Source organism: Nicotiana attenuata, chromosome 11 (genome assembly GCF_001879085.1).
Source record: "Nicotiana attenuata strain UT chromosome 11, NIATTr2, whole genome shotgun sequence".
Classification (NCBI taxonomy): Eukaryota; Viridiplantae; Streptophyta; class Magnoliopsida; order Solanales; family Solanaceae; genus Nicotiana; species Nicotiana attenuata.
Genome location: NC_031999.1, coordinates 48,708,589 through 48,722,284, shown reverse-complemented (window position 1 = coordinate 48,722,284; position 13,696 = coordinate 48,708,589). Strand labels below are relative to the sequence as shown.

Genomic DNA, 13,696 nt, shown 5'->3' with positions numbered 1-13,696 from the left:
TCCCCCTTCCTTCTATTTTCTTCCTTGAGGTAGAAGAAGCAACAATTGGGAGAGTGCTTAATAGAAGCTTTACTAATATTTGATTTGAATAGTGTGTATATCTGTATTACAGTTCTCGCCAATTCTTTGACCTGTTGCTTGAGTCCATTGTGAAGATGCTTCTTATATGCTTGATTTTTTTCCCTGCTATCTCTTTATATTGTTGATGTATCTCATGTAAATTAATTCTCTCTGTTGAAGGATTAACCTTGATGGACATCGACCTAGAGTACGGCGGTATGCACATGGTTTGAAGAAGCTGATAAGAATAGGACAAGGTGAGGAGGGAGGGAACTGTCGGTGGTACTCTCTTTCAATAGTTGCTGTATCTATGGGTGCATATGCTGCTTTTCAAGTGTAGATGATTTTTCTTTCCAACCAAATTAATCATTCTATCATAATGTTTAATCTTTTATTATTTTGCTTTATAAAAACTTGTTCTTTGACTGTTGTGTCAAATGTTGATGATGCTATCCCAATATTGTCAACCCACGAGGCCTTGATGTGTGAATCTGAACATTCAAAATGAAAATAAATTTGCCAAAATGTTCTCTAATGCATAGGTCCCGAGAACCTTTTGCGCCAAGCCTCAAGCTTAGGTGCCAATGGTGAATCAGATGTGTACTTTGAAGCTGATGGTGGAGATGTAATTGAAGCACATGAGTGGAAATGCGTTCGTACACTTGACGGTATGTTTTTTTATCTTCTTCAATAAAAAATAATATTTAAAATAAGCTATTGGATTAGAATTTAAAAAAATGGAGCTTAAATACAGAAACAAAGCTTGGAGAGGAAATTGGCTAACGTTCAGGAGATCATGCTAAAGGAAGATATTAGCTATCTTCCTGGCGCAGTATGTGCTTTTGGATATCTTATTCTTGATCAGTAGTATAAAAAGGGAAAGAGAAAATTTTGCTTTAGGATTTTAGTGATCTTTTTCAGGGTAGATCTTTACTTGAATTTTAGATCTATAAATTACCTTCTATGCATCTAAAATATTGCCTTCTTCAAATGTTGTAATTCGTTTTCTAATGTTGTTTCCCACCTTCTTTGTAGTGTAGGTGTTCGGATATTTGAAGATATGGCAAACAAAAAGGTATCTGCCATGTCACTAGATTTACTATCGCGATTGGGATGTCTAGACTGCTGTTTATTGGTGCATATTAAGAGATATGATAAATCTTTAAAAACTTCAACCAATCTTGTGAAGGTTACTCTTTAGTTGCTGTACTGATGTATGTGATCTTTTTTGTTTATTAAACTATAAAAAATATATTTCTGCATTAAATTATCTTAATCTCGTGAAGACCTTCAGGATCGAATAAACTGATCCAGTATATGCTCTATGACTTTTGTTTTCTAATTCCTTCGTCAGTGATTCTGATTTCTGATTAATATGACATCTTGCTTAGTATCAAGTTTGAGAAAGGGCAGAAGTCATTTTGATTGGCTAGTTACTGCAGCATAAGCAAACTGCTTCTGCTCTACAACAAAATTATAGTTACAAGTAGTAAAAGGAGACTAAGATGAATTTCCAGAAGCTAATGATTTAATACTCTTCTTTGATAAGATAGCTAATTGCTTGGTGCTATTGCTTTTCTTCTCGTCTTTCGTGAGCTGAGGGTCTATCGGAAACAACCTCTCTACCTTCAAGGCGGGGTAAGGTCTGCCTACACACTACCCTTCCCAGATCCCACTTGTGGGATTACACTAGGTTTATTGTTGTTGTTGATAAGGTAGCTAATGATTTAGTATCGGTGAAATGGAAGGTACATTACATATAAGTTTCTGTCCTTTTCTTTTGTCATCTATCTCTTCATATCTTTTTATGTGAAAAATTGCCAAGGCAAATTTTCAAGGATTCCACATTGTCTGGGTTTTATTTTATACAGTCAAAAACTTGTCTGACATGCTCATTTTCAAGGTCTTTCATATTATCCTGGTTTTATTTGTACAATCAAAAACTTATCTGGCATTGCTCTCTTCTCCTTTCCTGTAGACTGGTAAAGGAGTTCTTGTCAAGGCCATTGCTCTTGTCGAAGCTAGTGCAGATACTGTCTTTGACGTGCTCTTGAGTCTTGATCGACGTCGCAGATATGAGTATGTTCCTCTGAATGCTTGAAAGTTGTCGAATTATAAACGACAATCCTGCCTAATAGTCATCTTGCAGGTGGGATACATTAACAGGGGATCTGGAGTTGGTAGAATCTTTGGATGGTCACTGTGATGTTGTTTATGGGACACTTGATCTCAGAAAACTTTCCTGGTAAGTTGCAACTATTCGCATTCTTCCTCTTTAATGGTGCTGCGCAAGGGTTATAGTTTTGTGAATTGTGAAATACCATTTGTACTCTGATTGAAGAGCTATAGGAGACATCATGTTGGATGAAGTGGTTGACTAGTATTTCCCCTCTATACGTATTGGATATGGCTGCTTCTAAGAAGTAAGAAGCAGTAGTAAAAGCTAGTTGAGTCAATGAATCAGATGGGGTGCTGTGCGATTATGCTTTGGCTATAGGAATTTGTAAATGTAAGCTTAAAGTTCAAAAAATGTAACAGTAAGTGACAGAAAAAGAAGAGAAAAGAGAAAGAAGCAAATGAATTGGAAGAACAAGTAGAGAAAAGATTCCACGAGAGGAGTTGATGATTTAATGTGCTTATCCACTTGCCTTAAGTTTATTATAGTACTCATAATCACCAAGTTACAGTTAAACCCTCAGTGACAGAAAAATTGGATAAGATAATTAACAGATATTATAAAATTAATGGAGGGGGGATAAGGATACATCAAAGAAATGTTGGGGCTGTATCCAAGATTGAGGTGTTTAGAGATTTAGGGTGGTAAGATTCAAAGCATTCACCAGAAAATAAGAAGGGAATATGATATCCAAAGATAACTGCGGTCAGCAAGATGCTTGTTGAAGCATTATAACACTTTTATGTATGAGAAAGAAGAATGGAAAAGGAGGTTGAGAAGCAGAAGATAGCATTTGGATACGTAAGCAATGTAGAAACAGAATAGGAGAAATACTAGCAATGTGCACTTGAATTCAAAAGCTCGGAGATACTATTAAAAGCTAAGATTAAGGAGAACACAAACGAGTGAAGTAATAAAAGAAACAATATTGGTCATGAATCTACGTTGATACTATGGTGAATGTATTATTTTAGGTTCTGTACATGCAACAGAAAACCTTGTTTTCTTGTCCTCTTTGTATGTATAACTTGCTTTCTTGATTGGTGTGTAGTGTGATGTTATCATTTTTTCGACCCTTTTGATGTGGATGATTCTTCTCTTTATGTCTGGAGGTCTTTGCAATATGGGGCCCTTGAGTCTTCATCTTCTTTTAATGCATCACAGGTGCTCTTTTGCAGGTGGCAATCTAAGAGAGATTTTTTCTTTTCTCGGAGGTGGTTTCATGGTCAAGATGGAACATATAGTGAGGATCCTGAGCTTTCTCTCCACCGAGCTCTTCTGTATTATGTGCTACCGCAACTTTAATCACCGTCTATTAGAACTGCTGCTTAGTTTTTAACTGTGTCATTTGTTCTTTTTATGTAGAAAAGTTGTTGATGAACTTTGAAGTATGAGCTTACCTTGGCTGAACCTTTATTTCAGTCGAAAGACAACATGTGGCTCATATCTTCGAGCTCAAAACTTTTTGCCGTCTTAAATATCTAATCTTAATATTTTGGGAGAACTCATCAGCTTGTGACTCTAGTTTCTTTGTTTATTTGCTAGTTCTCTTTTTTCTTGAATAGGTGGAAAGAGTTCATCCTCCAATTTCTGGTTACTTGCTTTGAGCTAACTTAACTAATAAGCTCATTTTTTGCTGGTAAAAAGTAAGAATAATGTGCCTGAATCGGTGCATTTGCTTAAATTTGCTGACACCTCAGCATAAATGCAAGTCTTGTGTTCTTGTGCAAATTTTGTTGAAATTATAGTCATAGAGCTTCTGAAATATAATTGCAATTACATGTATGATTGATCTGATGAGTGTTCTGGCAGGATGTTCCACCGGAACTGGATAGTATTTTTGTCTTTGAGGTTCTTTCTCTTTGTTTTCTTCATGTCATATTATTTCGAAAGAAATAGACTAGGACAGAATTTATGTTTTCAGAATTCCAGCCATATCATGTGCTGTTCAGCTTGTTTGTTTCTATTATGCTTTCATTGACCGATATTTTTCTACATTTGGTGCAGCAATTTTGCATTTTCCAACTGAATACAAGAAGCGGCCTCCAAAAAGTGGATATCGACGTATAAAAATTAACCGTAAGAAACTCCATGTCAGTAAAGATCTAGTACTGGAAGATTAATCAAAAAAGGATGTGATACTGCTTCTAAAATTCATGAACCTTACTTTTTCTGTAATGGGTTTGTGTGTTTATTTATTCGGGCTGATCCTGGATGCATGATGCATGAGTAACATTATTCTTGCTACAGTTCTCAAGACATTGCTGATATCATGCATTTCTAGATTAAATTTTACATCACCTGCGCATTCTTAAGCGTTGCTGACTGTTCCTGACTAAACTATTTTTAATTGTAGCTTCTTCTTGGGAGATCAGCAATATAAGCACTTCCTCGTTAAATCCTGCGAGATGCCTTGTGACACTGATTCTGGAGATACATTCTAAGCACTGGTTTAAGTGGAAGAATAATGAGTTCTCTAAATTTGAGAGGACACTTCCTTTTGGAATGTTGAGTCAAGTGGCAGGTGGGTTGATTTGATTACCTATGTATTCTGGAAGCTCATGCCTTGTGTTAGAAAGCCTAATTTCACCATTCATTATATCTTTTTAGCTTTCGAAATTATCTTCCGCGCTACCCATGCAACAGAAAATTTAAAAAAAAAAAAGAAGAAGAAGAGAAAAACATAACCTTTATCTGGTGTCTTAGGTGATTCAAAGAGCATATTCTTCTTGACATTGATGATGCCTGTTTTCTTCTGTTTCCTATATCTGCTTTTGTGTTGAACAAAGATTGAGTTGTTTCTGGTTTTGCTCTTATTATGTAATTGAAGTTTATATCGTCTGCTGAACTCTACCTCTTCATATTTCTTTCTGTCTCCGTGTTTTTCACCAGTTTTCCTTTCTTAAGCAATGGAAAATTAATTCTCTTTTTACCTTCCACATCTGCTTAACAAGCTTTTTTTCAATTCAATGTATAGTTTCTCCTTTCCTATATCTGAGAGCTGTCTATGTTTTTCCTTCCTTGTGTATCATTTGCCTGAATGACTCAACTGCTTAAATCATTCTCTCTACCTCTGGTCTGCCCTTAAGTTTTTAACTAAAGAAAGATTAGAAGACCAATATACATATACAAGAGTGACATTTGTGAATAGAGGTTCAAGAGTAGAACTGAAATGCTTTGCATTTCCGTTGTAATTTGATAGTAATAGTAAACCAAAAGTCCCTTTTGTCTCTTGTTCCCTTTAACACAGTATTCTGATTTGCTTGCAAATATCTCGAAGGATGCGAGGGGCAGTTTAGTCACTCTCTACTTCCTCCATGCACTAAACACTTATTTTGTGTTTCCTTCAATTTTACACCTTAGCCTGCATTCATCATCTTCATATATTTCCAGGAAGATATTCCTCCACTAATGTCACCATTATCATGCAACGTTCTTATTTTTAATTATTTGTGTAGGTCTGAAGGAATATATTGGAGCAAATCCAGCACTTACATTTGAATCATCCACAGTAGTTCTTCATTCAAAAACATCTAGTGTTTCTACAACAAGCAATGAGCTTGAGGATACAGTGGGGTCAGATGAATTCTATGATGCAATAGGTGACGAGTCCTCATCATCAGATGAAGATAGCGATGATGAAGTAACCAGTAAGAAGGTTTGTCATTTTTCGTGTTCCTCCATCAAAAGCAGTGGATTATTTCCAGAGACTGCTTGCTTGAATTACCTTGCCTTTGAATCCTTTATTTACCTATTTGACAGGACAAAAAAGTCAAGCTAAAAAACGTTTCATGGGCCATAGCAAGCTTGGCTTTAAAGAGGACATCAGGTATTAAATGCCGTTCTTCTCATCCTGATTAGTTTCTTGTTTCTTTCTTCTTATTTTTTCTCCACCCCTACATATCGTATGTGCAAGCATCTATGTAGTCCTTCATCTTCATGATCAATTACTCTAAATACGGAGCAGATCGTGAATGGGTTACTTGAATGCTATTTCTGAAGAACTTTAGTCCTCATTTTCAAGGACCAATTAAAAATAAGCACGAATGATTTTTTTTTAACTCAAAAGAATCTCCATTAAAGGGGCCTCAACATTTGCGACAGATGTGCTCTCTGTGAAAAAGGAAGTGAAAATGTCAACCATCTGTTCTGCTGTAGTTTCACCTCCCAAATTTGGAATGTAATGTTCAGTGTCTTGGGCCTTAGTTGAGCAATTCCTAGAACAGTCAAGAAGCTCTCCTATGCCGGTACATGAAAGGTTTAGTAAAGACTTGAACCTTGGTTTGGAACACAATCCCTACGACATTATGGTGGTCCATCTGGAAGAGGAGAAATGGAAGATAATTTTGAAATGGAATTCGTGATTATTGTAAAGTTTAGATGTATCTCTCTTCTATCTTCTTGCTGCAACATGGCTGTAGTAACTGATGTAAATCATTTAGATGCCAATAAACTTTTTGAGCTCAGTACGCAATATGTGATTGAGGCATAGTTGTTGTATTACACAATATGTGATTACTGTAGCTATTCTCTTGCTGTAACACCATACTCTTATTTCTGGATATCAATAAAATTACCTTTACCTATCCAAAAAAAAACAGAAGCATTGGTTTTTTAGCCTAGATCCGAATGTTTAGTCTAGAAGTCTGCAAAAAATTCAAACACGCTGCATAAATCACTCTCTTCACTATGTACCATTTTTTCTGGAGCCGAGAGTGAGTGGTGTGGGGTCACTTTTACGAACATTCAGGTGTAGGGCATTTGTGTAGTCTTTAGATGATACTGCTGTTTATCTTTCGTTGTTTTAAAGTCTCTTAAACAACTTTATTAAAACATTCTGTTCAATGTCGCATGCAGCACCAGACATTAGTAAGGAACTAAATCCTGATGTACCTCCATTAACTCTTGATCCAAGTCAGTTTCACGGTACCATGCGGCTGGGGAAGAGTGAGAGCGACTCTGATTGCTGGTCGTCGCCAAGTGGTTCTGGGTTCATGATCAGAGGGAAGACATACTTGAAAGACAGTACAAAGGTAGCTTTTCATACTTGAAATGTTTATTTGGACTAAGTTTTCACTTGTAGTTGTCTAATGCTGGAGATGTACAAGTTTCAGAATTTTTTTCCAGCTCTCTAATTAATCACAAGAGTCACGTACTTAGCAGTGTTGAAGATAAAAGAAAAATGAAAAGGCCAAGGGTATTATTGGCTCATAAAGCATTGCACCTTTGAACAATTGGTTTTCTATTTGTTGTTCATAACCAAAGCAGAGGCATCTTTTAAACTCCTTGCTTACCTCATAGTTTAAGTCATGGTAGCTTACTTGCATAATTGATCACTGGTGTTAACATTTATTTGGCGCAAATAATTTCCATTGTTTCCATATAATGATAGTACTATAAAAAATTAAGCTCGATTGAATCATCGTAATTGCAATGTTTCCAAGGTCACTGGTGGAGATCCACTGCTCAAGCTTATCGCAGTTGACTGGTTCAAGGTGGATGAGTGCATCACAAATGTTGCTCTGCATTCTAAGTGTCTTGTTCAGGTAAAGAAATTCACTTATTACCTGACTGCATTTTGCTTATCCTCTAGATAAATTCAATTTGTTAGTCAAATTAATAAAGTAATAAAAGATAATGTGCTTCAAATTAATGTCCAGACACTGAAATTTTTATTTATTTGAATTTGTCTAAATCTTGCTGGAAGGATATGCTACAACAACAACGACGCCTCAGTCTCAAACAAGTTGGGTCAGCTATATGATTCCTCACTGACCATGTTTCTCCATAAAAATTCATCTCAGACTAGCAATATACAATATAAAGATAAATATAAAACGTACTAGAAGTTCTCTATATTTTCTACTGGCACAAAGGACATGTTGTTGCTAATTATCTCCTACAGATTACGCTCAGATACCTGACTTTTTGAGGCAAATACTGCCTGTAGACTTACTTGTAGTCACCTTTTATCTCTTTGAAGTCACTGCGAACTTTGTTGAATGATGGAAAACTTTGTAAAGTTTTACATATTTACTTGAAAGGAAAAGAAATGGAAAATACATGAAAAGAATAAGGCCAGATAGTTCATCCTTTGCCTTTGTATATAGTTCATTTTAGCTTTTGACTAGTCATAGTGGCTTCTTTGCTGCCCATATTACCTTTGAGTTACGAAGGGGGGGCCTTGGAGCAACGGTAAAGTTGTCTCTGTGTGACCTATAGGTCACGGGTTCGAGCCGTGGGATCAACCACTGGTGCTTGCATCAGGATAGGCCGCTTACATCACACCCTCTTTGGGTACGGCCCTTCCCCTAAATGCTGGATGCTTCGTGCACGGGGCCTGCTCTTTTTTATTACCTTTGAGTTACCAGTGGTGTTCTTTATCCTTCCGTCCGGTTTTCTCCTTCCAAACTTCTCCCTAATATTATGATCAATGTTATATTTGTGTCATGATATTTTTTAAACCATCCACTTTTATGTCTTTTACAAAAAATTTAAGAGGTAAAGTTAGACGTTTCCGTTCATCAAGTTAGTGTCAACCCCTATATGAAGTATTGACAATAGTTGCAAGGTCTTAGAGGATGCAAAAGCAGTGGGAAACTGAAAAAAAGGGGGACAACAAAGATCTCTATCTGCTATTTCACATTATAGTCATATATATCAGTTTGTCTCTTGAGCATCGTAAACACTGTAACTTGCTAGTGTAATTCAATCCTCTTTATAAGGTGATCGTGGTAGGATTTAAAGAGCTTCCTTGAGTTCAACCACTAAAACAATGTTCTTAACTGAGCAATGTTCCAGTATTGATGGCTAGCTTTTGCACTGATCGATGTAGTGTTTAAAGAGCTTCATTGAATTCAACCAGTAAACAATGTTCTTAACTGAGAAATGTTCGGGCATTGATGGCTAACTTTTGCACTGAGCATATTTCTCTTTTCGATCTTATTTCATGATTCTATTTAGCTGCTAAGCATATCCGTTGCTCACAGTGTTTTCTTAACTTCAGTCTGAAGCAGGGAAAAAACTTCCATTTGTCCTCATAATTAACCTCATGGTACGTCTTTTTGGCTTTTCCCTTGTTAATTTTTAATAGACCACGGTATACCAAGCACTTTCTAAATTTATTCTTAAGATTCTGTTTCATTAAGTGTTTCATATGACTTCTCTCATTTCAGCTGTTTCACAAATAACTTGAAAATTACAAAAGCAGTTTTAAAAGGAAAGGACAGAATTTGGGTCGTTAACCAGAAAATGCAATCTTGTTAAATAAAAGTTAATTGTAAGAAATGTCAGTAATTGTTCTGGCTTGGTTTTCAGGTTCCGGCTAAACCAAATTACAGCCTGGTTCTTTATTATGCTGCTGACAGACCTGTAAAAAAGAATTCATTGTTGGGTAAATTCATTGATGGAACTGACTCATTCCGTGATTCAAGATTCAAACTGATTCCAAGCATTATTGAGGTATCACTTACTTGTCAGGAGCAGACTTCTTTCTTTATGACTTTTTGCTAATTGTTTCGGATAACAGGGATACTGGATGGTTAAACGTGCCGTGGGAACTAAAGCTTGCCTATTGGGAAAGGCAGTAACTTGCAAATACCTTAGACAAGATAACTTTCTGGAGGTTAAGTTCCAAGTTCATTTTCTTGACTTAGATATAACTTGTCAAATAAAGTTTCTTTGATATAGATATTACAGGAAAAAAAAGAAAATATTTCTCTTGCGCCCGGTCTTTTTTGGCTTGCACGGCTTTGCTTAAATAGTGAGCTCAAGTGGCTTTCTTCAATACATATGCTTCTTCACTGATTTAATTCTCAAATGGAACTTCATGCATGCAGATTGATGTGGACATCGGTTCATCATCTGTGGCAAGAGGTGTTATTGGTCTTGTACTGGGATATGTGACAAGCCTTGTCGTTGATCTTGCTATTTTAATAGAGGTATGTCATTCTTCTTCTTTAGATTATGGTCCATCTGATCAGTTCTTACTGAAGAAGGAACTTGGCTCGATAGGAGTAAAACCATCTAATCTTCAAGTAGTTCAGAATGAACCACCAAAGGTAAGTACCCCTCCATCATTAACTAGAGGTCTCGGGTTCGAGCCAGGGGAAGCTATACTATCCTAAGGGTGGTCAATTCACATTGTGTATATAGGTTAAATATTAGGTTTTAGATGTATATAACATATATTGAACACCCTTTGTTGGAGAACTTTTTTCACTTCTTTCAAGTTTGAACACCCTTGGGGAAATTCCTGGCTTCGCCACTGGACTTCGAGTCCTATAGTGGAGTCGCCTTTGGTAGGAGGTGCTTTGTCCCCCAAAATGAATTTTCCAGCGCGTATCCGATTAGTCGGGCTCCAGAGGGGGCACTAAAAACTGGGTGGGAAACCAAAAAAAGAAAGTTTAGAATGACAACTTTATGAAATGATATACCATTTCGCATGTTGTTTCTAGCACTTATGTGTAGCTTGATTAATGCTCCCTCCCTCCCTCACTTTCTCTCTCTCGACATAGTGATTTTGTTGTTTCCTTCTCCTAGAGGCATACCAATGCAATAGGTAGAGGGGTCACCGGCACCCGTATAGTTCGGTAAAAATCTCATGTATTGTATATGTCTTTAGGAAATAGTGATATATTAATAGTGGGCACCCTATACACAGAGTAAATTTTAGTTGAATCAGAAAGTGCACCCGCGACCTTCAAATCTTGGGTTCGCCTCTACCCTCTCCCCCCTTTGAAGTTTTAAAATACTTTTTTTTTGGTGGGAGTTAGGAGTAGCCCTAACCTGTATATAAATCAAATAACAGAAGTACATGGAGGAGGACATAAACCATAGCCTCCAGAGTATGATGAACAGTGCTGCTAGGCATTCCTATGCAAAAATGCAAAAGAGTTGTAGCTAAGATATGGGAGGACTCCTCCATTACACTATTTGAAGAGTCAACTATAAAGCACAAAGCAAAACAGTTGAAGTGTATAACATATATAAGATCCTTCATCTCAGCCATTACCAACAGAGAATAGATTTTTCTTTTGCCTAAATCTGAAATTTGGGAAGCCATCCTGTTCTTGCTTCAAGTAAGCTCTAACTTGCCTTGGCAAAGAAAGATCTTCAGTGAAGACAATCTGGTTCCTGACTTTCTCACCCAAACTTGCCATTTGGTCTGCAATCACATTTCCTTCCCTGAATACATGAACAAAAAGGAAGGATCCCTTCTTTATCAACTCTCCTATTTGTGCCATGATGCTATGAATTTGCCATGGAGGTCTGACTTTCTTATTGATTATATTAACCAACATAAGAGAATCAGATTCAACAATAGTCTTAAGAAAACCTCTATCAATACAGATACACAATCCTTGAAGAATTGCCATAGCTTCAGCCACATTGTTACTACAAAGACCAAAGTAATCAGCAAATGCTAAAATCATGAGGCCACGATGATCCCTTATTATGCCACCTAAAACACGATAATCGTAGATTACCTAATAATGCTAGAGATGGGTCGTGAATCAACTCAATCATTCGCTATCAAGCCAAATAATTGAACAAATGGTAAAAAGAAAAGTGAAATATTCTGAAGCTGCTATGTTAAGTGAATGCATGTGTAGGACACAACAACAAAAACATACCCAGCAATATCCCACGCCGTGAGGTCTGGGAGGGTAGTGTGTACGCAGACCTTACCCCTACCTTGTGAGGATAGAGAGGTTGTTTCCAATAGACCCTCGGCTTAGAAAAGTATAAGCACCACATTAATGAAAATAGACAAAAAGGGACAGTACCAAGAAGCCATATAAAAGCAGAATAAAAACAACCAGATAGTAAAGTGATCAACAATAAAAGAAACAACGGTTAGTCATAAAACCTACTACCAACAGAAAGCGAGATTGCGTGCCAATACTACTGTTATGAACACTCTAGACTACCTACTCTACTACCCTAATCCTCGACCTCCATACCTTCCTATCAATGGTCATGTCCGGTCAACTGAAGTTGATCCATGTCTTGCCTAATCACCTCTCCCCACCTCTTCTTTGGCCTACCTCTACCTCTCCGTAGGCCCTCCAATATCAACCTTTCACACCTCCTTACCGGGGCGTCTGTGCTCCTCCTCCTCACATGACCAAACCACCTAAGTCGCGCTTCCCGCATCTTGTCCTCAATAGGGGCCACACCCACCTTGTCGCGAATAACCTCATTTCCGATCCTATCTAATCTGGTGTGCCCGCACATCCATGTCAACATTCTCATCTCTGCTACCTTCATCTTCTAGACATGAGCGATCATGACTGGCCAACACTCAGCCCCATACAACATCCTGGTTTTACATCCGTAAATAGTACAGTTGCATTAGTTATTCTCTAACAATTCATGTCACTTGCACATGACCATGTTATACACACATTTGCAGGCAAAAGAAGAGGCTGAGCTCCCTGAATACATTCTTGGAACTGTCAGATTAAACCGGGTGAAGGTCGATTCTGCTGTACCATTGGAGGGCTGAGGATTTTTTCGTTAGTCAGGATTATTAATCCCCTTGAAATTGAATATAGTGGAATCATTACTATTAATTTGTGTACTAAAACTGATATCCTAACTCATTTGGAATTGAGGCGCAGTTGTCAAAAATGATATACCAAGAACAGCGCAAAATCGCATGTTGTACGGAGAAAACCTGATTCTTGAAACAAAAGTTGTAACTAAGATGAATGATGTGAATGCTCAAAATCCCTATACTTTTCAAGACAAATATAGTGATTGTCACGCATTTATGTGAAGTATTAAACATCAAGAATAATTGGGCAAAGATCATTTTTAGCCCGCGGCTGAAACTATTTACATCAAGCAGCTGCAAAAGTGTATAAAATTTGTATATTTTTTGTATCTAACATACATAAATGTATATATACAAAAAAAAAATATTTTCGGCTATTATTTTGTGAGCGGTTATACAATGTCATTTTCCCAGAATAATTTGTCTCACCCCATAATGCAACCTAACTCCACTTATATGAGCTTGGTAAAATATAATGTTTACTTCAGACAAAGGAGGAAAGTTATAGTAAGTAAATAATCGCGTAGTTTAATCTATTAAATAACAAAGAATTCCTATATCGATCCTAATTAGTTTAAGATTGAGGCATAGCCGATAATGATCTAAGCTCACTTAAGTAGCTCAAATCCAGGTTAGTCTCTTGTATAAACAATTAAGATCAACATTTTAGATGCAAATTTAGAATTATGTCATGTTTTTTTAAGTTAATTTATATTGTCAAAAAATTGATGTGTTCCTCCATTATATTAGCAAACATGTCACATATTATGTGATTGAGTGATCCAAAAGATTTGGTATATGTCTCCTTTAATTTATCATTCCCCACTTGAAATTGTGTGGTCAAAAGAGTTGGTGAAAAGAGGAGTTTACAAAACCTATAAAGAAGAAAAAAGAAATGG

The 13,696-nt window shown here is 36.8% G+C and overlaps 1 protein-coding gene across 1 annotated transcript in view; it reads left to right on the top strand.

Annotated features, from left to right (window-relative positions):
* LOC109234479 (protein ENHANCED DISEASE RESISTANCE 2-like) overlaps window positions 1–13,020 on the top strand; it is a 17,735-nt gene extending 4,715 nt beyond the window's left edge. Inside the window, exons 6-22 of the mRNA XM_019400491.1 lie at window positions 241–317; window positions 603–728; window positions 1,101–1,135; window positions 2,039–2,139; window positions 2,210–2,305; window positions 3,415–3,479; window positions 4,244–4,315; window positions 4,593–4,760; window positions 5,695–5,894; window positions 5,999–6,065; window positions 7,094–7,269; window positions 7,681–7,782; window positions 9,243–9,290; window positions 9,554–9,697; window positions 9,765–9,860; window positions 10,075–10,176; window positions 12,654–13,020. Of these exons, the coding sequence (XP_019256036.1) occupies window positions 241–317; window positions 603–728; window positions 1,101–1,135; window positions 2,039–2,139; window positions 2,210–2,305; window positions 3,415–3,479; window positions 4,244–4,315; window positions 4,593–4,760; window positions 5,695–5,894; window positions 5,999–6,065; window positions 7,094–7,269; window positions 7,681–7,782; window positions 9,243–9,290; window positions 9,554–9,697; window positions 9,765–9,860; window positions 10,075–10,176; window positions 12,654–12,746 (1,768 nt within the window). The 3' untranslated portion in view covers window positions 12,747–13,020. The remainder of the gene's footprint in view (window positions 1–240; window positions 318–602; window positions 729–1,100; window positions 1,136–2,038; window positions 2,140–2,209; window positions 2,306–3,414; window positions 3,480–4,243; window positions 4,316–4,592; window positions 4,761–5,694; window positions 5,895–5,998; window positions 6,066–7,093; window positions 7,270–7,680; window positions 7,783–9,242; window positions 9,291–9,553; window positions 9,698–9,764; window positions 9,861–10,074; window positions 10,177–12,653) is intronic.